Below are 26475 nucleotides of genomic sequence, written 5' to 3' on the forward strand. Positions count from 1 at the left end.
ATAGTGTGTTTTATAAATGTTTTAGAGATGGTGTACAAAGGCTAAAGGATCTGTTAGCAGAACCAGTTATGGAGACTTAATAATAGTTTAACAAGCATTAAAAAGACAACAGACCCGAAATGAAGTCACTTATATTAAATTCCAAAACTTAATAAAGCCTAACCTAATTGCACTTCTAGCCTCTCCCAGAACTGGAATTTTAAACCAATGAAAATCAGGAATGTCCTGTTCAGTACTATGAAGTAATCTACATGTTAAGACCCCTCCCATAGCCCCCATCTTCCCCTTAATGGAAGGTGACCTGGGCTGAAACAATCTTTTGTGTTCTTTTGCTAAAACCCTTCTTGTCCCACCCCATTTCGGCCTATAAAATCCTTCCATTTTGTACAGGCCTTGGGGATTCTATTTGCTAGATGGGATGCTACCCAAATCAGGAATCCTGAATAAAGCCAACTAGATCTTTAAACTACTCAGTTGAATTTTGTTTCTTGACACAATAAGTGAACAATCCTAAAGACTTTCTGACTCAAATAGAAATACTACATTAATATACCCTGAATTTGTTTTTGTGGTAGAATTCTCACTAAGGAGAAATTAAGCATACATTGAGGAAATATGGTTTTACATCACTAAAGTTAACTAGAAAAGAGAGACACAGATGTTTGAAAAATTTGAAAACTAGAAGTAAAGAAGAACACACAAGTTATAAAGCATGAACATTGTCTCTGGCAGGAAAAAGTGGTACAACTTTAAAATGTCCAATTACAGTGGTACTTATTATTTTACTTTCTAGAATATAGAAAAGGGAAAAAAAGCAGAATCTCATAAAATCACAGATAATCTAGGTCCAAACATAGTTATAGTTCAAACGTTCATTTGTCCATGTGATAGATTTAAAGAGCATCAACATCTAATTTTCTGAGAACATCTCCAATTTTAGTTGAACTGTGTACCAGAAATCTTTACCCTATTCACTCTTGTAAGGATACCAATCTCTTGACTTCTTGTTTATATAAATATGTTGCTTAGAAGCACCAGTATATACCAATACATAAATTAACCCCCATCAACAAGCTTCTAGGTTATCAAATTTGCTAAGGAAAATAACTTCCGGGCAGCAAATAGAACTGAACAGATACATGGGCCATGTGAGATCAGTGAGTTAGGTAAAGGAGGAGGTAGGAAATAGGAAAAAAAAACTAGGACAATTAAAATTTACTAAATGCTTTTATAGGCTAAATTTTGTCTCCGAAAATCTACATGTTGAATCTCTAACACCTACTGTCTCAGAATGTAACTGTATTTGGAGATAGTGCCTTTCTAGTGGTGATTCAGTTGAAATGAGGACATTAATCCATCTGGCTAGTATCCTTATAAGAGAAAACTAGTACACAACAGAGACCCTAGGGACATGAACCAGGCAGAAGAAAGACTCTGTGAAGAGACACAAGAGGGAAACCAACTGCAAGCCAAGGAGAGAGGTCTCAAAAGGAATAAAATCTTCTGACACCTTGACTTTAGACTTATATTGTCCAGAACTGTGATAAAATAAATTTTTCTTGTTTAGCATACCCAGCCCTATTAAAGTAATAAAAATGTCTTTTGTGGTTTAAGTACTTGAGATCCATTATTTTACTTACTATACACTACCAGAATTTATTTAACCTTTCTGGGGATGAAGTTGTCTTTTGCATGGCTTATTTCCTGCATTATTTCTCCTATACTGTAAATAAACTGTGCCATGAAAGTGTTTAATCATGATCTCCCACCATTCCCCCCAAGTCACATAATTAATGGTGATCCTGTGAGCCAAATCTAGATCTGTTTGGTCTTTCCATGGTGTCTTCAATCTTTAACTCTTCTTGTGATTTTATTTTTAATTTAATTTAGTTTTTACAGCATTAGCTCTTGATCAGTTTATTAGGAATTTTTACTACACATACCCACGTGCTTGTTCTAATTGCTAGAGTTCTAATTGCCTAGTTCAGAACAAAGTGCAGAATTGCTATTTTTTCCAGATTCCCAGGTGATACTAATATAACTTGTCTATCCATTGAGAAGTACCATGAATCATTATGCCTAGCACAGTCTGTGGTACCTGAACACAGAAAAGGCTGTTCACCTAGATTTTTTCAGGGAAAGTATACTCATGTAAAGTTTAAAATGGAAGGACTTTTAAAAAGCCTTTAGTTTATGAGGGCTGATGGGGGGTGGGAGGGAGGGGGAGGGTGGGTGATGGGTATTGAGGAGGGCACCTGTTGGGATGAGCACTGGGTGTTGTATGGAAACCAATTTGACAATAAATTTCATATATTTAAAAAAAATTAAAAAAAAATAAAATGGAGAACATTTACACAAAAAAAGAAAATTTAAAAAAATGAAAAGCCTTTAGTTTAAATAAAGGGACTATATTTTGAAGCTTGGGGATTTATTGCAAATATTGGAAAGCAAAACATGATTCACTTCAATGATTAACTTCAATTTTTTTTTTATTTTTTTTAACGTTTATTTATTTTTGAGACAGAGAGAGAGCATGAACGGGGGAGGGCCAGAGAGAGAGGGAGACACAGAATCTGAAACAGGCTCCAGGCTCTGAGCTGTCAGCACAGAGCCCAACGCGGGGCCCGAACTCACAGGCCGCGAGATCATGACCTGAGCCGAAGTCGGACGCTTAACCGACTGAGCCACCCAGGTGCCCCTTAACTTCAATTTTTAAACTTAGTAAAAATATGACCAGATGGTCATACTTTACTCTGAATGTTGATAGGCAAGACGCTAAGGCTCAAAGACTCTTTGTGTCCTTGTCTTTAATAGTGGCAAAATACTGGCTTCCTTGTCTCAAAGAGTTTCTGTGCATTAAATGGCATAATGTATTTGAAATATTTTACCAAATATAGTAAGAAATGTAAAACAGTGTTTAGATTTATCACGCAGTAGAAACCTGTTGCTTTTCTGTTTGTGAGCAGTTTTGCTTATATTGAGCATATTTCCTTGCAGTTAAAAAACCAAAAAAAAAAAATGTATATATATAAAGGCTTTGGGCCAGTTGTGCAGAAATCAAACTGGGCAGTATCTGTGGATAAAGGTAATGTGTCATGTCATATGACGTATTATGTCAGATGGACCAATGATACCTAAAGACTTCTAAGAAAATATAAAACTGTACTGAACAGACCCTTTGGAGTGAGATCACACTGTAAAATGTTTTGTTGATATGTAAGATAATAGTTTTCCAATTTATATATGAACCCCATTGAATTGTTCACAGCAGTTTAATGAGTTGAGTTCAAAGCTAATGTAAGTGTAGACAAAATGTTAATCATAGACATTTTATGGCAGGCAAATTATCTTGATACAGTTTAAAATAAGGCACATTTTTCAAACTTAATGATTAATAAATGTTTGTAGATTTTTATAAACAAAAACCTTTAATCCCTTAAAGTTTGCAATACCCAATGAAAAAATACAATTCCACTCCTTTGGTATTTTCTCTTAATTGCCATGTTTAACTTCAACATTGTCTTTACAGTTTTCAGTGTTAGAATACAAAATGATATCAATACATTACCAAAGATCTTAACACATTTCTCCATCTAGTTGGGTTTATTGTTTGTTCTTTTTTGGTGTATGTTACAAGCATATCTATTTCAAGATGAGTTATCAAAGAACATGAATTATGCTAAGCATTGTCCTTATAAGGAAAAAGCCAGACAATTGCAGGAACGGGGTGGAGATTCTTCACAAAGTATTGAGCAAGAAATACTAGATTATTTTTCTGCAAATGAAGGCAAAAAATACTGCTTATTCAGTGAGATAGAAATAGTAAGACACGTGGCAGTGAGAATGACCACAAAGAAGTACTCCAAATCACCCACCAATAAGAGGGGGCCACGACTCATTTATTTCATCATGTAGAATTGGTGAGCTCCAGTTTATTTTGTTCCCTTTTGTCTTTCTCTGAGTGTCATCTTCATCTTTGTAAATTTTTTTAAGATCTAAGTGTTTATATATAATTTTTAAAAATCTTAATTCTAGTATAGTTAACATATGGTATTGTATTAGGTTCAGGTCATCTTCCTGCACTATTTTGTTTTACTCTCTGTCTCTGAAAACTCTGGGGACTCATAGAAAGGAGGGCCTTTCAAGGCTGAGAGTGGGGACATACAATTTTGTTCAAAACTGTGGTAAAAGAACAATTACATCTGTTTTAAGCAGTGGAAAGATCACAACATTTATTTCCTAACACAGGTAGAAAAATAAAATTAATACTAAGCTTTTCTTAGAGGTTAAGTTCTTGGGAGACAGGCTCCTCATTTATTTCAATACTTCCAACACTACACGTGCCTGAATGGATGAAGAGTTCAAGATATAGGCATATAGTAAAATACAGAAAGGAAGATGAGTTTTATACATGATATTTAACAGACCTTTAAAATGACAAAACAGTCTTTATGACCTAACAGAATACCTATACCAAACCTGAATTAAAGTGTGAAGAACAATCAAATTGTTCAGACTGCAATGTTTGGTCAAGTTCACAAAGTGCTACTTAAATTCATGTACGGAGCTTGAATTTATGTTCAGAAAGCACAGATTTTGGTCCTGACTTTGTTAGGAAGTGCTGAGTTTCCCTGAGTAATTATATGCTGGTTTTATTTTTATTGTTCTTGTTTGTCAAATACTATGTTGTAAATAGTTAAGATTACATACAGTACATTTTTAAAAGCCTTTCCCTAACAGTAAAACTAAGGTTATAATAAATGGAAGGGAAATATATTTTTTTAAGGTGGGGAAGGGGAGAGGGAGAGGGACAATCTTAAGCAGTCTCCACACTCAGCACAGAGCCAGACATGGGGCTCGATCCCATGACCCTAGGTTCATGACCTGAACCGAAATCAAGTTGGATGCCCAACTGAATGTGCCACTCAGGTGCCCAAAGAAAATATTTTCTAATGAGTACTCTTTACTTGATTGATCTATTGCATGACAGAATTTGTTTTCCTACATGGCAGAATTTTAAAGCTGCTATACTGATAGCTGTGTATCTGTCCATGGGATGTGAAAGGAGGAGACACAGAATTGCTTAGTCACCTCGGTTCTTTCCTCTTTCTGGACCTAGAATAGATAGATTTCAGCTGCATGAAAAGTAGATGAAAGGTAGAATCATTGACAACTAAGTGTTGCAATTTTATTTTAGATAGGATAGACTTAAAACGTGTGAAAGGAAGGGAAAAGAATACAATGGAAGGTGAGCTTAGGGAAAACAAAAATAAAACTGATGCCACAAAGAGCCATCGCCACACTAAATTTTTAAGGAAAATCAATTGTCAACCCTTCTGATTTTGTCTTTAGGAGATCCTTCATTTCATAATTGGTGAGTTTTACAGGACATTAGCCTTAAACAATATTTTCTTTGCCTTAATATGAATTTTACTAAATAGAAGTTTATAGTTAGGGATGATTTAGTTGTAACATATGTGAAGTTTGACCTCTTTGAAATTTTTTTTTAACGTTTATTCATTTTTGAGACAGAGAGAGACAGAGCATGAACGGGGGAAAGTCAGAGAGAGAGGGAGACACAGAATTTGAAACAGGCTCTAGGCTCTGAGCTGTCAGCACAGAGCCTGAAGCGGGGCTCGAACTCACGGGCCGCGAGATCATGACCTGAGCCGAAGTCGGATGCCCAACCGACTGAGCCACCCAGGCGCCCCGAAGTTTGACCTCTTTGAAACAATACATACATACATACATATGTATGTGGGCTAAAGGCCTCTTGGCCGATTCCTTCTATTTCTTATTTTATGATCCTTAGATTTCTTCTCATGGATGCATTGTCCTACATGCAGAATGGCAGAATGAGTTTTGTTGTATATTTACTATATCATATGAGAATTATTATTTTTGCCTGTCAGAGAACTGTTTCTTGTCCACATGCCCCTCTTCTTCCATTAGGAGTATTATTAATATCTGTAAATTTCTGATCTGTGGTTTGTTTATAATACAATTTTGGCTGAATATCATAACTAGTTCTGCTGTCATGCTGACAGCAGAGAGCCCAATGTGGAGCTCAAACTCACGAACCACAAGATCATGACCTGAGTTGGATGCTTAACCAACTGAGCCACCCAGGCACCCCATGATATGGTCCAGGTTATTTAGGCCTCTACTTAGACCCTTTCTTACACTGGCAAAGCCGGTGTTTCTGGTGGTAGTAATGATACAGCCTAGTTGAGAATACATACAAAATTAGGCTTATCAACCAAATACTCAAATTGTATTACTCTCCAACACTTGTATTCATATACTTGCATTCATACATCCTGTTCACATTAAACCTTTTAGAAAAACTACCTGCATCAATCCACTGGAATTAGGGATTGCAGGGATGTGGGAGTTCCATCCTGGAAAGAGCACAGGGTGGTATGATGGTAAAACCAAAGTGAGTTGAGCCCAGGTCCAGTGGCTTTAGAAAAATTTAGACAAATTACTTCCCTTCCCTATGCCTAAGTCCCTAAGTTTGCTTATCTTTGGTGTAGAGGATGATAATAAGACTGTCTCCCTAGTAAAATAGTGGCAAGGATTAAATGGGAAAAAATATATATATGTAAACATAGCACAGTGTCTGGTTCTTGATAGATACTAAATATTAATTAACCCAGTTCTGTCCAATGCTATAGGACTTGACCTTTTCATTTTCTGTTTCCCTCTTGGAAGCTGAGCTGCCATATCTGGTGATTCCCTAGGCAATTCTGCATTGATAATTCCTGAGCCTTTGTTTAACAATAGTCAAGTTTTTCTTATTTTGCTTAGTCTAAGGAACAAATTCAGTTGCATTAAAAATGTTCTACTTTGGGGGCACCTGGGTGGCTCAGTCAGTTAAGCGTCCAGCTCTTGATTTCTGCTCAGGTCAGGATCTACAGGATGGTGAGATAAAGCCTTGCATTAGGCTCTGCACTGGCAGTGAGGAGCCTCCTTGGGATTCTCAATCTCTCTTTGCCCCTCTCTTGCTCATGTTCTCACTCTTTCTCAAAATAAATAAACTTAAAAACAAACAAAAGTTCTGCTTTTCACAGTGGGTGGGTCTTTCAGTTAATTAGAATGAAAGATGTGTATATGTAGACATTTGTGTGTGTGTGTGTGTGTGTGTGTGTGTGTGTGTGTGTCTATGTCTATCTATTTGGTTACTTTCCACACATGGCTATGTGTGTTTGTACTATGTGCATCCCTGTATGTGTAAGTTCTTTCTTTTGCTTCCACAGACGTATAATTTTTCTAGCACCAAAAATAAAAAATAAAAATAGATAAAAACAGAAAAATCTTACCCTGGTATACTTTTCTGGATTATAAAATGTATGCTATAGAAATTAGGTCTTTTTTATTTTTAAGGCATTATTTTTTTTCAGTAAGTTTTCTTTATATTGAAAAAGCTGTTGAGATAAGTAATACTTTTTTCTTGATCAGAATTTGGATCTTGAATTTGGGAGGGTATTTTGTGTTAGTAAAATGGGATCTGTTTTCTCATCCTCCCACTACCCTGCTACTCCATTCTCCCACTTCCTGTTTTTTAGGGTTTGTTTCTTTGTTTGTTTTGAGAGAGAGAGAGAGAGAGAGAGAGAGAGAGAGAGAGCGCGCGCGCAAGCATGAACAAATGGGGGAGGGACAGAGAAAGAGAATCCCAAGCAGGCTCCATACTATCAGTGCCCTCTTCCTAATTTTTAATAAGTAGCCTTTCTCGTATCAGGTTCAATTTCTATTAAAGGTATTCTTCCTTGCTTTTAAAGGAATTTAATCATATTTTGTTCTTTGGTTTCTCTTGATTAAAAGCCACAGATTATATCCTTAGCATGATACAAAAATTGCATAATGATTATCATTAGTGCAATGAAGAAAAAGCAGAATCCAGTTCATTAAATCAAGTTATTTCTATTGTTGTAGGAAGCTGAAAAATGAAAAACTTATCAGAATGCAGGATGAAACACTGAACAGCATGGATATTAATGAACCAGCTATAAAACTCAAAAATGGACTGTTAGTATTATCCACACAAAATTAACCTCAGGATAAACATCTAAGCACATGAAAATATTGGAAGAGAACCAATGGAAAAGGGCCTCAGGGATATCTCACAGATAGAAATTGTGCAATAAAATGAGAGCAAGTTCCAATCTCCTAATCATCTCTGCTGTCAAAGTCTTACTACATTAATTCGTATCCATTGGCCAGTTTCCATTTGGGATAATTTCTAACAAATGGGTGAGGAGGTAGAAAGGAAGGAATTTGCTGATCTTTAGTTTCAATTACTAGGAATGCCTGTATCATCACTGAGGTAAAACAGCATTTGATCCCCTTCCTTGGACCTCTTTAGAGAGGGTCACAGTCAAAAGAAAGTTTAGCACATTGCATAAATGGATCACTCAGAGGAGAATCAACCTCATTCTTTATTTTATATAACTGTTAGGTAAATCTCTTATACAGTAGGCCCACTTCACTATCTTTGACATATGAGCAATTACATTCTCAAAAGGAATTTGGAATTCTTAGCTGAAAGAGAATTAAGAATTTAAGGTTTTAAAAGCCTTGAGGTGCCTGGGTGGCTCAGTCAGTTAAGCATCCAACTTCAGCTCAGATCATGATCTTGTGGTTTGTGAGTTCGAGCCCCACGTCAGGCTCTGGGCTGACAGCTCAGAGCCTGGAGCCTGCTTCAGATTCTTTGTCTCCCTCTCTCTCTGCCCCTCCCCTGCTCATGTTCTGTCTCTCTCTGTCTCAAAAATAAATAAAACATTTAAAAAATAAAATAAAATAAAGGCCTTTTTTTCCAAGTTCTGACTCTGGGCCTTTTCCCAAATTTATACCATATCTTTTGAAGGTTTTTATCCTTAGAAATTTTAGGGAAAAGTAGTAAGAGTCTAAAAATGTACCTTTTGGCTAAATGTTCACCTTTTAGTATATGTCTAACATGTGACATATTACCTACCACTTCTGATTATAACATCTGCCCTATTATACTCATTGGACAAAATAAAATAATGTATAAGCATTGTAAACTGCATGATACACAGATGATTTTTTACAAGAATATCCACACGTATGAAGCTATATGTGTATTATATATATGTATACATATCTTTTTATACTTTTAATTCTTTTTTAAATTAATTTATTTTGAGAGAAAGCACAGCAAGGGAAGGGCAGAGAGGGAGGGAGAAAGAGAATCTCAAGAAGGTTCCACACCACCAGGACAGAGCCTGATGTGGTGCTCAAACTCAGGAACCGTGAGATCATGACCTGAGCTGAAACCAAGAGTTGGACGCCTAACTGACTGAATCACCCAGGCACCCCTTATGCTTTAATTCTTAAAGATGCAGCAGGTTCTGTTCGACGTGTGTTCAGTTGATATGCTGTATTTCATGTGATGGATTAAAAGGGAAATGATGGAGACATAGACATCACTGTGGTTTCTGCACAGCTTTTCCAAAGACATTAATATTTGCAGGTAGTAGGAAACACACTTTCTTAAGATAAAAGGGAAAGCCCTCGCAATATATTAAGACTTCAAGAAAAAATGTGAAACTCAGTAGAAGCACCTTGATTAAGGGCATGTTATGGATGGCATAGTAGCTCTCAAAATCACTGGGTCCCTCTGCATTAGGCTATTTGATGACAACTGAGAGTTCTGATTATAGATGTTGCAAAAACAGGGAATAGAATAAATAGTGAATGAAACAGGGCACACCTAGATTTGGTTTGTAATTTTTATAAAAATGGTACAATAAAAAATGGCTGAAAGAGAATGCTCTCAAAGAGGAAGTGCCCATTTCCAGGTTGAATAAAATGGAGTAACTCTAGAATAAAAATGCTATTTGATTTAACCCTACAAGAATTTTACTAGGAATCTTAATGTCTGAATTGTGGTTTTGTTTACAAAAGTTTAATAGTTTTGAATTTCTTCCCCAGTCTCATTTCTCCTAGATACTCTGTAAATGTTAGCATGTGATTTTGTATAATACTTGTTTCTTAGTAATATATGTGTGATGTCATAAAAGAAAAGCCTTTGCTTCTGGCAGAGCTTCTAATCCTCATTGATACTCCTTAATTCTGCTTTGCCTGTATGCTGTATAGTCTTATATGAATGTTTTTATATTTAAGGCAAAAGGGAAGAAGATTTGAGAACCCTCAAATAACATGTCATTGATGTACTCTAACTTGGGGTTTTTTTAGATTGTCAAAGGAGAAAGTTTCTCAGCATCTTTGATTTAAATTTTCAAATACATGTTAAACTAGTAACATACTTAATATTTTCTTCCATTGTGGATTTTAGAAAAAAAATAAATTATTAAACCAGAAAAAGAGAATGATTTAAATATAGGTATATTCTTACATTTATGACCCAGTGTATGACCATCAAAACTTTAGAAACAGTAAATTAGCAAATATTTTTTTTATGAAAAGTGTTTAGGAGCTATACCTTTAAATATACAATATACTTGTATGTTTTCATTGGTACTAGTAATCAATATTGTTCATGTGAAACTATAATTCATGTCATTCATATGAAATCATCAATATCTGTATTAAGAGAAGAGAGCTAAAATGGTTACAATAAAAAAGTCATAGAAGTGATTTTTATGTATTTATATAGAGAAAAATCTGTCTATTTAAAAGAATCATAAAAGATAATCTGATAACTGCTGCATTATATACACATTTTCTGTAAACTTAGAATTTCCCCCCCCCCGTGGAACCTTCTTCAGATATCAATTTTGAGTTTGTACACTTTTAAATAATACAGAAATTAATGCTGACATTTAAGATGCATTATCTATAGATTATGAAAGAACAAGGTCCAATTTGTTCATAAAAAATATGAAAAGTGATGATCACCCTTTCCCCTTCCATTACCTGGATTAAATGTCACTGTCTTTTCCTAATCATTTCATCTGCATTAAAGTGTGGGAGAATTTTCTATCCACTTAAATGTGGGAAATCTTTAAAAATGAGAAAAATCAGAAACTTACAATTTAAGCTTTGCCCCTTATAAATAATCCTTCTTTTTTTTTATTTTTTAAAAAATTTTTTTTTAATGTTTATTTATTTTTGAGACAGAGAGAGACAGAGCATGAATGGGGGAGGGTCAGAGAGAGAGGGAGACACAGAATCCGAAGCAGGCTCCAGGCTCTGAGCTGTCAGCACAGAGCCCGATGCGGGGCTTGAACTCACGGACAGCGAGATCATGACCTGAGCCGATGTCAGACGCTCAACCAACTGAGCCACCCAGGCACCCCGAAATAATCCCTCTTTGAGGCGAGTACTGACTCTCTTATCCATATGCATTCAATATGTGTTAGTTTCGTTAGAACTTGATAGTGAAGTAGGTCTGTATTTGGCATGAACAAGTGTGAGATCAAAAGATGTTAGAGAACTTGTGGAACAGATGTGCATTTACTCTTGGGAAACCAAACAAACTTACTCCTGGCTATCTTACCCATTCAAAAGTATATGAATCCACAGAAAAATTGGTGGTTATAAACACTTTTCGGAAAGTGAACAATTTTATTAGAATTTGGAATTTTATTAAATAGTCTAGGTGAGAATTTGAACTCTCATGTGGAGTATCTAGGAACTTAATCATGATTCCTATAATCATTAACATGGTCCTGTTGGAAAAGGTTACAATCTAGAGATTATTATACATTTAAGTGGGAACAACAACAACAACAACAACAACAACAAAGGTCCTAAGAATTTGGTTGTAGTGAAGTCTCTAATTCTGGTCAGCAGTTTTGATAATTTTCCAAAATCAAATATGCAATGGGCTACGTACCCAGGAAGAATTGAGTAATAAATAGAGATTATTGATCCAAAAAAGAAATAAATAAAACTTAAGTTCAAACCCTAATTTTGTCCTGCTCCTGATGTTAGAGATAATATACATGATATATTTTAGTCACAGTTTCCTTGTGTTAAAATGAAGACAATGATATTTATCTTTCATGGTTTCAGTAAGCTTTAAAGGTGGTATCTATACATCCTTAAAGTGATGTCCTTTATCCAATAAATAATCTTACTAATTTAAGAAGCTCAATAATCAAAAATAAAAGAGAAACAGTGAAAAGATAACATGAAAATCAATCATTATTAAGCATTTTCCAGAAAGACTATTAGAGAAATGAGAAATGGACCTCACATTTTTCTGAGGGGGAAACTACAGTGCAAAGAAATTGACTCATTCAAAGGCTGAATTTAAACACATTATAAACCCTCAAATCATTTCTTTCTCCCTTTTTCCCTATCTTGGCTGAATTCATTCCTAATGACTAACTCAGGGTTGACTGATTTGTTTGGTCATTCATTCATTTATTCATTCATTCCTTCAATATTTCCTGAACACAGATAAAGCCCGTCACTGTGTTAAGACAAAACCATACAAAAGGAGTGCTTATAAACAAGGAGTTTACAGTTAATAGAGAGCAAATAAAATATTGTAATCTGTTGTGGTTACATGGTACAACAGAGGTGAGCACAGAATATGAGGAAATACATCTTAAAATGTTAAGGAGGGGCGCCTGGGTGGCGCAGTCGGTTAAGCGTCCGACTTCAGCCAGGTCACGATCTCGCGGTCCGTGAGTTCGAGCCCCGCGTCAGGCTCTGGGCTGATGGCTCAGAGCCTGGAGCCTGTTTCCGATTCTGTGTCTCCCTCTCTCTCTGCCCCTCCCCCGTTCATGCTCTGTCTCTCTCTGTCCCAAAAATAAATAAACGTTGAAAAAAAAAAAAATTAAAAAAAAAATGTTAAGGAGAACTTTTCCAGTTGTTTAAAAAAAAAATCAAGGTACTGGAAGACTGTAAAAAACACAGAGGAATGATTGGGAAGCTCCTATTTTGCAGAATAAAATAGTTTTTTGTTGTTTGGTTGTTTTTGTTTGCTTGTTTGTTTTTTAAATATCCAGAGACTGAATCTCTACTAGGGGTAGAGTGCCACATTTCCAGATATGGATCACACAAAGTTCACTCTAGCATCAGAGTGGAAAAGCAACTTAGAGCAGATGGAACAATAAAGTACAGAAAAGGAAGTGTAGGTAGAGAGCAGTGTAGCAGATTAAATTGACTCATCCAGGGGCGCCTAGGTGGCCCAGTTGGTTAAATGTCCAGCTCTTGATTTCAGCTCAGGTCATGATCTCATGGTTCGTTAGTGAGATGGAACCCTGTGTCAGGCTTCACACTGTCAGTGGAATTGGTATTCCTGTTCTGCCTCTCTCTCTGCCCCTTCCCCTGTTCATGCATGTTCTCTCTCTCCCTCCCTCAAATAAACTTAAAAAGAAAGAAAAGAAAATTAAAGAAAAGAGAAAAGAACTGACTCATCCAGACATGGTGTCTGCCTCTATGGGGCTTCAGAAAGAGTGTGGGCTCTTGGACAACCCCATTGGTTCAAAGATCAAGGCAAGACACTGTGGTCCCATGAGCATGATATTATTCAAAATTATAAACAATATCCATTGTTTGTTGAAAGTGTGTTTATGAAAAAAGCAATGATGTTATCTTGATTGTGGGACATGCATGGCTATATAATTTCACTCACTACATCTGTATCACTTAATTATATCCTGCTATTTAATGGAATAATTATACAGAACAGAGCTGACAAACAGCTCACTTCCATCTAGATGACCATGTTGCAGTGCTCTGATATGCATAACACTGATTGATGAAACTCTAGATAAAAATGAATCATGCTTTCTAGTTAGAATGGCTTAGTGTGAAAACTAATAGTGATCATGTCATTTGCTTTCTGGACATCATCCATTTATTCACTCAATATGTTTTTGTGGAGTGACTCTTACTCCAAAAGCTAACCACTAGGAGGCATATGGCATGTGTAAAGATTTTTTTATGTTTTCTTAAATTGTTTAAATATTCCATAAACCATTCTATGAATTATTTCTCTCAATATTCACTTCTGGACTATGGATCTTCCTCCAGAAACCTTGGTCCAAAATCTAGTGAGAGTCAGAAATTTCCTAAATAGTGTGTAAAGACATCCTGACAAAAATTAGAGTAAACTAGAAAAGTGACCATATGATTGATATGATTCAAGATATTCGGAGAGACTTTGGACAGAAAGCTGTGGCTGTAGGAGGAAACACAGATTTGGAATTGTAATAAGATACAGACGGCTGGATAAGGACGGTGAAAGAAAGCTTCAGGAACATAAGACTTGATGGATGGCCATAAATTTATTCGAATTTGAAGGAAAATGGATGGAAGAAGAAACAAAGTCATAGAGGCATTCTGGAAATTAATGTAATTTGTTTCACAGCCACTGCCTCCCAGAGTTAGACCTTTGTCAAGTGTAGCATGGATAAGTTGAACATGAAAGAGTAGAAAATGGAAAGGAATAGTGATTTCTTGGCACTGAACAAAACTCTCCAGATCCATACTGCTTCTCTTCATGGATATAGCAAACAAACAACCTTTCATATTTAATAATAGTACATCTGTCTGGATTGCTTCCTACCAGGGTCTAGGCATTTAAGTTCATATTTATTTATGTATAAAATAAACATTTATAACTGTAGGCTATCTCAATCCTTAGTTTTGCACTATTAAAAGAATGACAGATTAGTAAGTTTTTATAGGATTCTTCTATATGTGCCAGGCATTATGGAGACACATTTAACAAATCTAAAAAAGGATTCTGTATTTCAAGATGCTTGTGATCTTTTTATCTTCCCACAGCCACTGGCGTAGTTTTTTGCACATAAAGCAGCATGTAAATGTGTTACACTAAATTATGTATATATGAGTAGAAAATAAGAATACTAAAAAAAATTCAAGATGATAAATGCTGAAATGGATATACATGTATATAGTATAGTTATAAAGATGAATATAGACACTGGGTTCTTAAGGGCTCCCTATAATGTTAAATAGAAAGACAGGAGAAAGATAATTAGGTATCCAAAAGGAGAATACAGAATAGGAAAGAGAAGGGTGGTCATGACTCCATAGAGACCACTGTAAATGGAGGTCATGAGATTTATCTGTAGTGGTAATGCTTCTTAGCTTTTCTATTACAGTAAAATATACTGTTACCATTGATTCACTTTTACTTCCTATATCATGAAATTAGGTTTGGGTTTCAGAAAATCTGGCCATACAGAGATCCTCAGAGGACCATTTCTTCTGAGGTTCCATAATGAAGATTGGTAGAAAGGGAATTCCAAACTGTCAGAGTCTACTTTCTTCAAGGCCAGTCTTCCAGCTACTCTGGTATTTTTGCAGCCTGTCTCCAACTAATGCAGTCATCTTAGAATTTCCTGGATGTAATTCCATCTGTACAGGTGAAGAAATGACTTACAGTCTGTTAAGTGCTAGATACACTATACAAAAAAGCAAAAAAGTAGTGACACCAAAATCACCAAATCGTATCTTAGCGTCATTTAAATAATAGTCACTTTATTATTCCTCACTATCTAATTGTCCATTTAGGTAAAAAAAATAAATATTTATTATTATTTTTTTTTACAGTGGGGACTCTACTTGTCACTGCAGATACTTTAAGATACTTTTTAAGATACTTTTTAAGATACTTTTTAAGATACTTTTTAAGATACTTTAAGATACTTTTAAGAAAAAAGATATGCCTTTAAATTATAAGCAACCGGCAAAAACACTTAAAAACCGCTTAAGCCATTCTCACCCATGTAGGTTTCCAAGCATAAATATTTTAGAAATCATCAGCTTAAAACATTATACCACTTTTAAAAATGACGTCAAAAAAGAAAAATCCTGGGTTGGTTTAGTAAGTCCTATTCTGTAAAAGTTCTGGGAATTTACCTCTGAAAAACAAGCAGTTTGGATGAAGTAAATTAACATTTAGTATAATCAGCATATATAAATAAAAATACGTTCATTTAGGGGCTCCGGGATGGCTCAATTGGTTAAGTATCCATTTCTTGATTTGGGCTAAGGGCGTGATCTTACAGTTGTGAGACAGAGCCAGTGTCAGGCTCCATGCCCAGTGTGAAGCCTGGTTGGGATCCTTTCTTTCCCTCTCTCTCCCTCTCCCCCACTTTTCTGTCTCAAAATAAATAAATAAACTTAAAAAAATTCTTTCAGGGCACCTGGGTGGTTCAGTTGGTTAGGCATCTGACTCTTGGTTTCAGCTCAGGTCATGATCTCATGGTTCTTAATATTTGTTTATTTTTGAGAGACAAAGAGATAGTGCAAGTGGGGGAGGGGCAAAGAGAGAGGGAGACACAGAATTTGAAGTAGGCTCCAGGCTCTGAGCTGTCAGCGCAGAGCCTAACATGGGGCGCGAACCCAGGAACTGTGAGATCATCACCTGAGCCAAAGTCGGACATTTAACCGACTGAGCCACCCAGGTGCCCCAATCTCATGGTTCTTGAGTTTGAGCCCCACATTGGGCTCTGTTCTGACAGTGAAGAGCCTGTTTGTAATTCTCTCTCTCCCTATCTCTCTCTGCTCCTCCCCCACTCATGTCCTCTCTCCCCCTCTCTCTCTCTCTCTCTCTCTCTCTCAAAATAAAGAAATAAAACTTAAAAAAAATACTTTCATTTTTCCCTGTATCAACCAAAAATTAGCAAATTCTATAGGCCTGACTACATTATTTTATCTGCTTTTGTAATGAATGTCTATTAAATAATTTCATGGGTGCTGAATTACATATTACATAATTCTGATAATTAAAAAATATTTCCTAAAAGTATATTTTTAATTGTATGATGTGTAAAATCAAATAGCTTTCAAAGACCATAATACCTACTGGATCATCTTTCTCCTCCGTAATTTTTTCATGATCTTTGACATTTTTATTTTTTAAGTTTTTCATTTTAATTCTAGTACAGTTAACATACAGTGTTATATTTTAGGTATATAATATAATGATTGAACAATTTCATATCTCAGTGCTTATTGTGCTAAGTGTACTCTTTAGTTCCCATCATCTATTCCACCCATCCTCCCACTCACCTCCCCTCTGGTAACTACCCGTCTGTTCAATAACTATAAGTAATTGTAAGTATAAATAGTTAAGAGTGTGTTTCTTGGTTTGTCTACTTTTCCCTTTTTGTTTCTTACATTTCACATGTGATTGAAATCATATGGTATTTGTTCTTCTCTGATTGACTTATTTCACTTAGCATTGCCCTCTCTAGTTCCATCCATGTTGTTACAAATGGCAGTATTTCATTCTTTTTATGGCTGAATAATATTTCACTGTGTGTGTGTGTGTGTGTGTGTGTACACACACACATATATATACACATCTTATTTATTCATTCATCTGTTGATGGAACTTGAGCTGCTTCCATAATTTGGCTATCGTAAATGATGCTGCAGTAAACATAGGGGTGCATATTGCCTTTCAAATTATTTTTTTTATATTCTTTGGGTAAAAACTCAGTACTGGATCATAGAGTAGCTCTATTTTAGTTTTTGGAGGAACCTCTATACTGCTTTCCACGGTAGCTGCACCAATTTGCATTCCTACCAACTGTGTGTGAGGATTTCATTTTCTCTAAATCCTTGCCAACACCTGTTGCTTCTTATGTTGTTGATTTTAGCCATTCTGATAGGAGTGAAGTGTTACCTCATTGTGGTTTTGATTTGCACTCCCCTGGTGATGAGTGATGTTGAACAGCTTTTCATGTGTCTGTTGGGCATCTGTATGTCTTCTTTGGATGTCTGCTCATGTCTTCTGCCCATTTTTAATTGGATTATTTGTTTGCTGACTGCTGAGTTGTATCAGTTCTTTATATATTTTGGATACTAACCCCTTATCAGATATGTTGTTTGCAAATATCTTCTCCCATTCCATAGGTTAATTTTTGGTTTTGTTGATTTTTTTCCTTTGCTGTGCAGAGATTTTTATTTTGATGTAGTCCCAATAATTAATTTATTTTTGCTTTTATTTCCCTTACTTTAGGAAACATATCTAGAAAAATGTTGCTATGGCCTATGTAAAAGTTACTTACTGTGTGTGTTCTCTTCTGGGATTTTTATGGTTTTGTGTCTCACATTTAGGCCCTTAATCCATTTTGAGTTTCTGTTTGTGTATGGTGTAAGAAAATGGTCTGGTTTCATTCTTTTGCATGTAAGCTGTCCAGTTTCCCAATACCGTTTGTTGAAGAGACTGTCTTTTTCCCTTTGGATATTCTTTCCTGCTTTGTTGAAGATTAATTGACCATATAGGTGTGTGTTTATTTGTGTGTTTTCTATGCCATTGATCAGTCTTTTGTGCCATTACCATACTGTTTTGATTACTACAACTTTGTAATATAACTTGAGGTCTGGAATTGTGATGCCTCCAGCTTTGCTTTGCTTTGCTTTGCTTTTTCAAGACTGTTTTGGTTATTCATGGTCTTTTGTAGTTCCACATAAGTTTTAGGATTATTCATTCTAGTTTTGTGAAAAATACTAATGGTATTTCAATGGAGATTTCATTAAATCGGTAGACTGCTTTGGGTAGTAAAGATATTTTAACAATATTTGTTCTTTTAATCCATGAGCATGGAATATCTTTCTATTTGGGTTATCTTCTATTTCTGACACCAATGTTTTATATTTTTCAGAGCACAGCTCTTTCACTTCCTTGATTTAAGTTTTTCCTAAGGATTTTATTATTTTTGGTGTAATTGTAACTAGGAATGCTTTTTTAAATTTCTAACTCTTTTGCTTCATTATTAGTGTATAGAAATGCAACAGATTTCTGTACATTGATTTTGTATTTAGCAACCTCACTGAATTCATTTATCAGTTCTAGTAATTTTTAGTGGAGTCTTTTGGGTTTCTATATATAATACCATGTCATTGCAAATACTGAAAGTTTTACTTCTTTACCAAATGGGATGCTTTTTATTGGTTTCTCTTGTCTGATTACTATGACTAGGATTTTCAGTACTATGTTGAATAAAAGTGGAAAGAGTAGACATCCTTGTCTTGTTCCTGATTTTAGGGAGAAAGCTCTCAGTTTTTCACCATTGACCATAATGTTAGCTGTGAGTATTTCATATATGGCCTTTATTATGTTGAGGTATATTCCCTCTAAACCTATTTTTCTGAGGGTTAGTATCATTAATGTATGGTTTACTTTGCCAAATGTCTTTTTCTGCATCTATTAAAATGATCATATGGTTTTTATCCTTTGTCTTATTGATGTGATGTATCATATTGATGGATTTGCAAATGTTGAACCACTCTTGCATCCTGGGAATAAATCCCATTTGATTTTGATGAATGACTTCTTTAATATATTGTTAGATTCAATTTGCTGGTATTTTGTTGCAGATTTTTGCATCTGTTTTCATCACAGATATTGGCCTGTAGTTCTCTCTTGCTCTCTCTCTTCCTCTCTCTTTATTTTATCTGGTTTTGGTATCAGGGTAATGCAGGCCTCATAGAATAAGTCTGTAAATTTTCCTTCCTCTTTTATTTTGGAATAATTTGAGGAGAAAAGGTATTAACTGTTCCTTAAATGTTTAGTAGAATTCCCCTGCTAACCCATCTGGTCTTGGATTTTTGTTTGCTGAGAATTCTTTAATTACTGATTCAATTTCATTGGTAGTAATTGGTCTGTTCAAATTTCTCTTGCTTTCTGCTTCAGTTTTGGTTTACGTTATATGTTTCTAGGAATGTGCCCATTTCTTCTAGGTTGTCCAATTTGTTGCCATGTAATTCTTCATAATATTCTTATAATCCTCTGTATTTCTGTGGTATCAGTTGTAATTTATCCTCCTTACTTTCTGGTTTTGTTTATTTAAGTCTCTCTCTTTTTTAATGAATATGGCTAAATGTGCTTCAGAATTGTTTGGTCTTTTCAAGGAATCAGCTCCTAGTTTCATTGATCTGTTCTAACCTGAGTTCCTTCCTTCTACTGGTTTGGGGTTTTGTTTGTTCTTTTTCTAGCTCCTTTAGGTGTAAGGTTAGGTTGTTTAATATTTTTCTTGTATTTTGAGGGATTTTCTCTGTATCCCAAGATTTTGGATCCTTGTGTTTTCTTTTTTATTTCTCTCCATGTATGTTTTTCTTTCATTTCTTGGTAGCATCTTATTTAACATCAATGTATTTGTGTTCTTTCAAGAATTTTTCTTGGGGTTGATTTATAGTTTCATAGATATGTGGTCAGAAAAGAAACATAGTATGACTTCAATCTGTTTGAATCTGTTCAGACTTATTTTGTGGCCTAGTATTTGTTTTGGAGAACATTCCATGTGCACTTGAATGTATATTCTGCTTTTTTAGGATGGACTGTTCTGAATGTATCTATTAGATTTATCTGATCCAATGTGTCATTCAAAGCCAGTGTTTCCTTGTTGATACTCTGTTTGGATGATCTGTCCATTGATGTAAGTGGGGTGTTAAAGTCTGCTACTATTGTATCACTTTTGATTACTTCCTTTATGTTTGTCATTAACTGTTGTATTTGGGTGCTCCCATATTGGATGCATATTTATTTGTTTATAAGTTTTATGAGAGAAAGAGTAAATGTGCAAGCAGGAGAGGGGCAGAGTGTGGGAAAGAATTTTAAGCAGGCTCCACAGTGTCTCACAATAGTGAGATCATGACCTAAGCCCAATCAAGAGTGACTTAACTCACTGAGACCTCAGGCACCCCTCAGTACATAAATAGTTGTAATTGTTATATCCTCTTGTTGGATTGTCCCCTGAATGATAATATAGTGCTCTTCTCTGTCTTCTGCTAGTTTTTGTTTTAAAGTCTATTTGTCCAATACAAGTATTGCTACCCTTTCTATTGACATCCATTTGCATGACAAATGCTTCCCCATCCCTTCACTCTCAACTTGCATGTATCTTTAGGTCTGAAATGAGTCTCTTGTATGCAGAATATAGATAGGTCTTGTTATTTCATTCATTTTTCACCCTCTGTCTTTTGATTGGAGCATTTAGTCCATTTACATTCACATAATTACTGACAGGAAGGTATCTATTATTATTTTTTTTTATGGTTATATATAGTTCTCTGTTCCTTTCTTCCCTTGCTTTCTTCTCTCATGATAACTCGGTTTTCTTTAGTGATATACTTGGATTCCTTTCTCTATTTTTTTGGCATATCACTGTTTTTTTATTTGTGGTTACCATTTGATTTGTATATAACATCTCTGTATGTAGCAGTCTACACTGAGCACATTTTACGTGTATGATATCATACTTTACATCCTTTTATCCTCATCCGTGTGAGTTCCTTGACTTATTTTTATAAATATACTTATTTTTACTGCTTTTGTGCTTCCTACTTTCCTTACTCTAGCTCATGGTCTTTCCTTTCCACTCAATGAGTCCCTTATAACATTTCTTGTAGGACTGGTTTAGTGGTCATGAATTCCTTTAACTTTCGTTTGGAAAACTCTTTCTCCCTCCTATTCCTTTCTTGCTGGATGGAATATTCTTGGTTGCAGATTTTTCTCTTTCCGCACTTGGAATACATCATGCCACTCCCTTTGGCTTGCCAGATTTCTACTAAAAAATCAGCTATCGGCCTTTTGATGTTTCCTTTTTATGTAACTGCTATCTTTTCTTTTGCTGCTTTTAAAATTCTCTATCACTACTTTTCCCAACTTAACTACTGTGTATCTGGGTGTGGACTTCTTGGGTTGATTTTTTGGGGGGATCTCTGTGCCTAGTAGATCTGGATTTCTGTTTCTTTCTCCAGATTTGGGAGGTTTACAGCTATTATTTCTTGAAATTTTCTGTCTCCTTTTCTTTCTCTTCTCCTTCTGTGATCCATATAAAGCAAATATTATTACATTTGATGGTGTTGTTGAGTTCTCTAAGTCTAGTTTCATTTTTGAAAAAAAATACACACACACACACACACTCATCTGCTCAGCTTGGTTACTTTCTATTACTCTGTCCTTCATGTCACTGATCCAATCCTGCTTCATCTAGTCTATTATTTATTACATCTAGCATATTTTTAAATTAGTGTATTCCTTATCCATAATCGGTTCTTTTTTTTTTTTTTTTACCTCATTGAGCGTCCCACTAATGTTCTCTACTCTTTTCTCAAGTCTGATGAGTATCTTTATCATCATTACTTTAAATTCTCTATGAGACGTATTACTTATCTCCATTTTGCTTTGGTCTCTTGCTGTAATTTTTTTCTTATTCTTTTATTTGGGACATGTTCCTGTCTCCTCATTTTGTATAACTTTATGTGTAGGTTTTTGTGTGTGAAGGGAGACAGCCACATCTGCACTTGCAAGTAATGTCCGTATGAAGAAGAGGGTCTCAGTGTCCTGCTGTATAGTGTCTGCTGTTCACCAGAACCTGGTGCAAGGTCTTCTATGTGTGATGTGTGAACCCTGCTGTTGTGGCTGAGCTGCTCTTTCCTTCAGCCCAGTCATCTGCAATAGCTTTCTTTGCTTGTTGTGGGCAGTGTTTACTCCCTTGTAGTGTCAGTGGACCAGTCTGGGAATGCCTTGGACCTGAGTTGAGTCAGACCAGGCATTTGCCAAAGACATTAGCACCAAACTGCAGGACACTTTCCCTGGTTGTCCTCTGAGAAGATTTCATTGGCGGGTGGGGCATGCGGTCAGACTAGTTGTTGGCCTCTGGCCCACTGCTATGTCTCTGACTGGTGTGTGTGTTTTATCTTTCCCTCTCTCAGGGGCATGAGTCACGGTGGAATGGTGCTGACTATTGTAGGGGCCGCTTTCACGATGCCAGGGCTGCGGCACCCACAGGGAGGGTGGGGGTTGGTAAGCTTTGAATGCTGCCATTTTTCTGTAGGCAGGGCCCTGCAGCACCCAGACTGAGACACACTGTCTGAAGGGGTGGATCTGTGGAAGCTGATAATTTTAAATATTAAAATTACTAGTACCAAAAATAACTACGTTTGTGGTTTCAGTTTATTAAACACTACATGCAAGTGTTTATCCTCCACCAAACACTATGGTGATGTGTCTCTATAAATTATCCCAAGTTATCATCCCCAACTTTTATTTATAAGGAAGCTGAAGCTTAGAAAACATAAGCAATGTATTGGTAAATCTTTGAGCTGAGATTTGAACCCAGGCTACCTGACTCTTAAATCAGTAACTTTATTGTACTATCCTGCCTCTAAAAAAAAATGATTATCTCTTTTTAACAACAGAAATTGTCTTGTGCTAATCTCTTACAAACTAATTTCTTCTTAAAAACAAAAAGTCACTCAGACTAAACCTCATATTGGATACCAAAACGAGCCCATTAGTTTCTCTGACTCAAGGCTACAGAGATAATCTGTAACTTCTGTCTACTTTTTCCCCCTATGTGTGACATTATTCTGGAGCCAATGAATACGCAAGTGAGGATAATTTCTTACACATCTATGTGAACAAGTGAGGCATGCTTCACAGAAGAATGCCTGGTAGGGTTCTTTTCCCTGAGAACCACATCCCCATCACACAGTGAACAAAAAGAACAGCCCCTTTTGGAGATATGACTGAGACAGAAGACAGGGTTAAGATTTTTTTCTTTTTTGTTTCATTTTAATGCCTTAAATATTTTCATATATTTTAATGCCTTAAAATATTTAATGCCTTTCAAATATTTTAATGCCTTAAAAATTTATTTTCAATAAATCACACATGAAATTCAATTAGGGATTGAAAACAGGTAGTGAAAGAGAAGAGACCTATAAAAGAGCAAATAACAACCTTCTCAGCAAGCCACCAAGAACTTTCAGGGCCTTCTGGTTATTAGGGACAAAGGAGAACCAGATGGGCATGACAAACTAGATGAGGTCAAGGCATTAACATTAGGAATAGATACTGGAGTGTGGGAAAATACTAAGTATAATATTTTCCGTGTTTAGCTGCTTAAAATTAAGTGACAACTTGTTTCTATTTATTAAAGAATCTAAATAAAGTCAATGCAATCTGTATACAAATAATGAACTGTAATCAAAATAATTAAAACAATTATACGTGCATGACACTTTACATGTTGTATTTCATTTAATCTAAAAAGCAGACATAACAGGTAAGCTGTACTTTAATGCTTGTTTTATATTTGGAGAAACTGAGTTTTATATGAGGTTAAGTAACTTGCTCAAGGACACAGCTAATACATGACAAAACTGGAACTTGAAGCCAGGAGGTTTGATTTCACAGACTGAATACTTACCCTCTATATTAAGTAGTCAACAAGTAATGTTATTTTCATTTCTCTTTTCCTATTAAGGCTCTGATGTAATTACAGACCATTTTAAGCATTGTCATAGCAATATTCTGGCTGGTTTCTTAATAAGGAAAATAATAACTCTTGAGAATGAAATGCTACATCTATATCAGTTTAATCAACCATTACATGTTATGGGCCTCTGTGCCTAATGCTATATGTCAAAGTATGATCTCACAGAAAGTATGAATGAATTCAATTCCAAGTTGGAAAAAACCTAAAAGGTTTTCTGAGCATGGGGGGTGCTTCCTGCTGGCCATGAAGCCAGGAAGGAAAACTGGCAGGAGTGATACAAGTATAAGCATTGTGGTTTCAGCAATGGAAGAAAATGTTTCCTCAATGTTGCATAAGCAACTGATAAAGAGCATAGGTCCTAACTATGACAACATAGATGCACCTTAAGGACATTAAGGACCTAAGTGAAATAAGCCAAAAAGTCAAATACTTCATGATTACACTTTCATGAGGCATCTAAAATAATCAAACTCCTAGGGGCAGAGAGTAGAATGGTGTTTTCCAGGGGAGGGGGAAATGGGGAGTTGCTATTCAGTGGGTATAAAGTTTCAGTCATGCAAGATGAGTCAGTTCTAGAGATGTGCTACGCAACACTGTGCCTATGGTTAACAGTACTTTACTGTGTGCTTAAAATTTGTCAAGAGAGTACATCTCGTATTAAGCAGTCTTCCAATAACAAAAAAATGGCTTTTATGAACCCAGCATAACTTTGATAGGACAAAAATATCACAAAGAAGGAAAACAATAGACCAATATTATATATGAAAACAAACAAAATGAAAAAGTGAACATAGGGCTTGAGTAATTGCTAAACAGATATCATAAACCAAACCATATGTGTCACTATTCCCAGTAGTAACATCGAATTCAATTTGAGAGGTAAGAAGTAAAAACAAATTACACATCCCTGCATATTATTTAGTGGTGGTGTCCTTGACAAATCCATACCACTGACAGCTGCCCCAGTTAACTACACACATAGGACTTCTTTTGTTTTTTAATCAGAATGCTGTCGTGTGAGGCATATGAAAAATTATAAAGCCTTTATATTCCTTCATTTCAAAAACAAGTGAAATACTTACATTATTAACAGAAGAGCATACTGGTTTCGGTCCGTAAAATCTTTGGGAAAGGACAACTGTAAAGGAAGTTCTTTTAAAGAAAGAGCAAAATATTAAAGATGGAGAGTCATTTACATGTAAAACTATGATTCATAGAAAATTGTTGTTAAATAACATAGCATGCACAAAACTTTACCATAGTCATCAATATGAAGCATTTTAATTTCTGACTTCACTATCTTCTTCTTCAGGATAGCTTCCTTCAGCATAGAATTGCTTTCCAATATAAAATACTCTGTAAGTCAAAAAAGTTAATTTAAATAACTACTATGTATTGATCAGGAATAAGTGCAGCACAACAAATAATTATCCAGTGATTGTCATTTGCTAAGCACCGTGTGAGGCACTGATTAAACTCTTTAAAATTCTTCTCCTTGTAGATTTCTACAAGTTTTCTAACTGACCTTTCTTATTTCAGTGAAATTTTGTCCACATGCCCTATTCTTGGAATTAACATTTACATCTTCAAAATGCAAATCTGATCATGGTCCTACTCTGCTTAAGAATATTTAAAAGAATTCAAGTTATCTAGGACCCAGTGAGATGACGTTTACTATGCCCAGGCATAGTAAATAAAATATAATATATAAATAAATATAGTAAATAAAATAAAATATAAAATTATTGGAAATATCAGGAAAATATTACCCATGATGAGTAAAAAATCCAGTCAATAAAAATAACCTAGAAATAATACAAATGATATAATGGATTGAAAATAACATTAAAATAGAGAATATAATTCTATCGCTTGTGTTTATTAAGGTGAAAAAAAAATAGGCATGAGGACCTTAAGGGGATATATGAATGAAATTTGAAAATAAGACACAAATTAGAATTCTAAAGATTAAAAACAGTAAAATCTGATATTCATAAAAACTATAAGATCTAAAATGAAAAAAATAGTAGGTGGGATTAGTAGCATAGTAGATACTGTAGAAGAAACAATTAGTGAATTTGAGACTATGGCAAATAGACAATGTAAAAAATAAAAAATCTAAAAACAAGTTGACAAACCATGAAAAGAACATCAGCAACTTGTTGGAATTTTTATTGATACATTAAATCTATAAATTTATTGGAGAGATTTCACATAGTGAGCCCTCTAATTCATAAGTATGTATGTATATCCACTGAGCCTTTAA

General features: G+C 35.3%; 1 protein-coding gene across 1 annotated transcript in view; it reads right to left on the reverse strand.

Annotated features, from left to right (window-relative positions):
- Nucleotides 1-26475, reverse strand: part of DPP10 (dipeptidyl peptidase like 10) — a 502021-nt gene that overhangs the window by 18767 nt on the left and 456779 nt on the right. Inside the window, exons 18-19 of the mRNA XM_030323703.1 lie at nucleotides 25467-25565; nucleotides 25292-25361 (exon numbers count right to left, since the gene is read on the reverse strand). Of these exons, the coding sequence (XP_030179563.1) occupies nucleotides 25292-25361; nucleotides 25467-25565 (169 nt within the window). The remainder of the gene's footprint in view (nucleotides 1-25291; nucleotides 25362-25466; nucleotides 25566-26475) is intronic.

The sequence above is a fragment of the Lynx canadensis genome, chromosome C1 (genome assembly GCF_007474595.2).
Source record: "Lynx canadensis isolate LIC74 chromosome C1, mLynCan4.pri.v2, whole genome shotgun sequence".
In the NCBI taxonomy this organism is placed as follows: Eukaryota; Metazoa; Chordata; class Mammalia; order Carnivora; family Felidae; genus Lynx; species Lynx canadensis.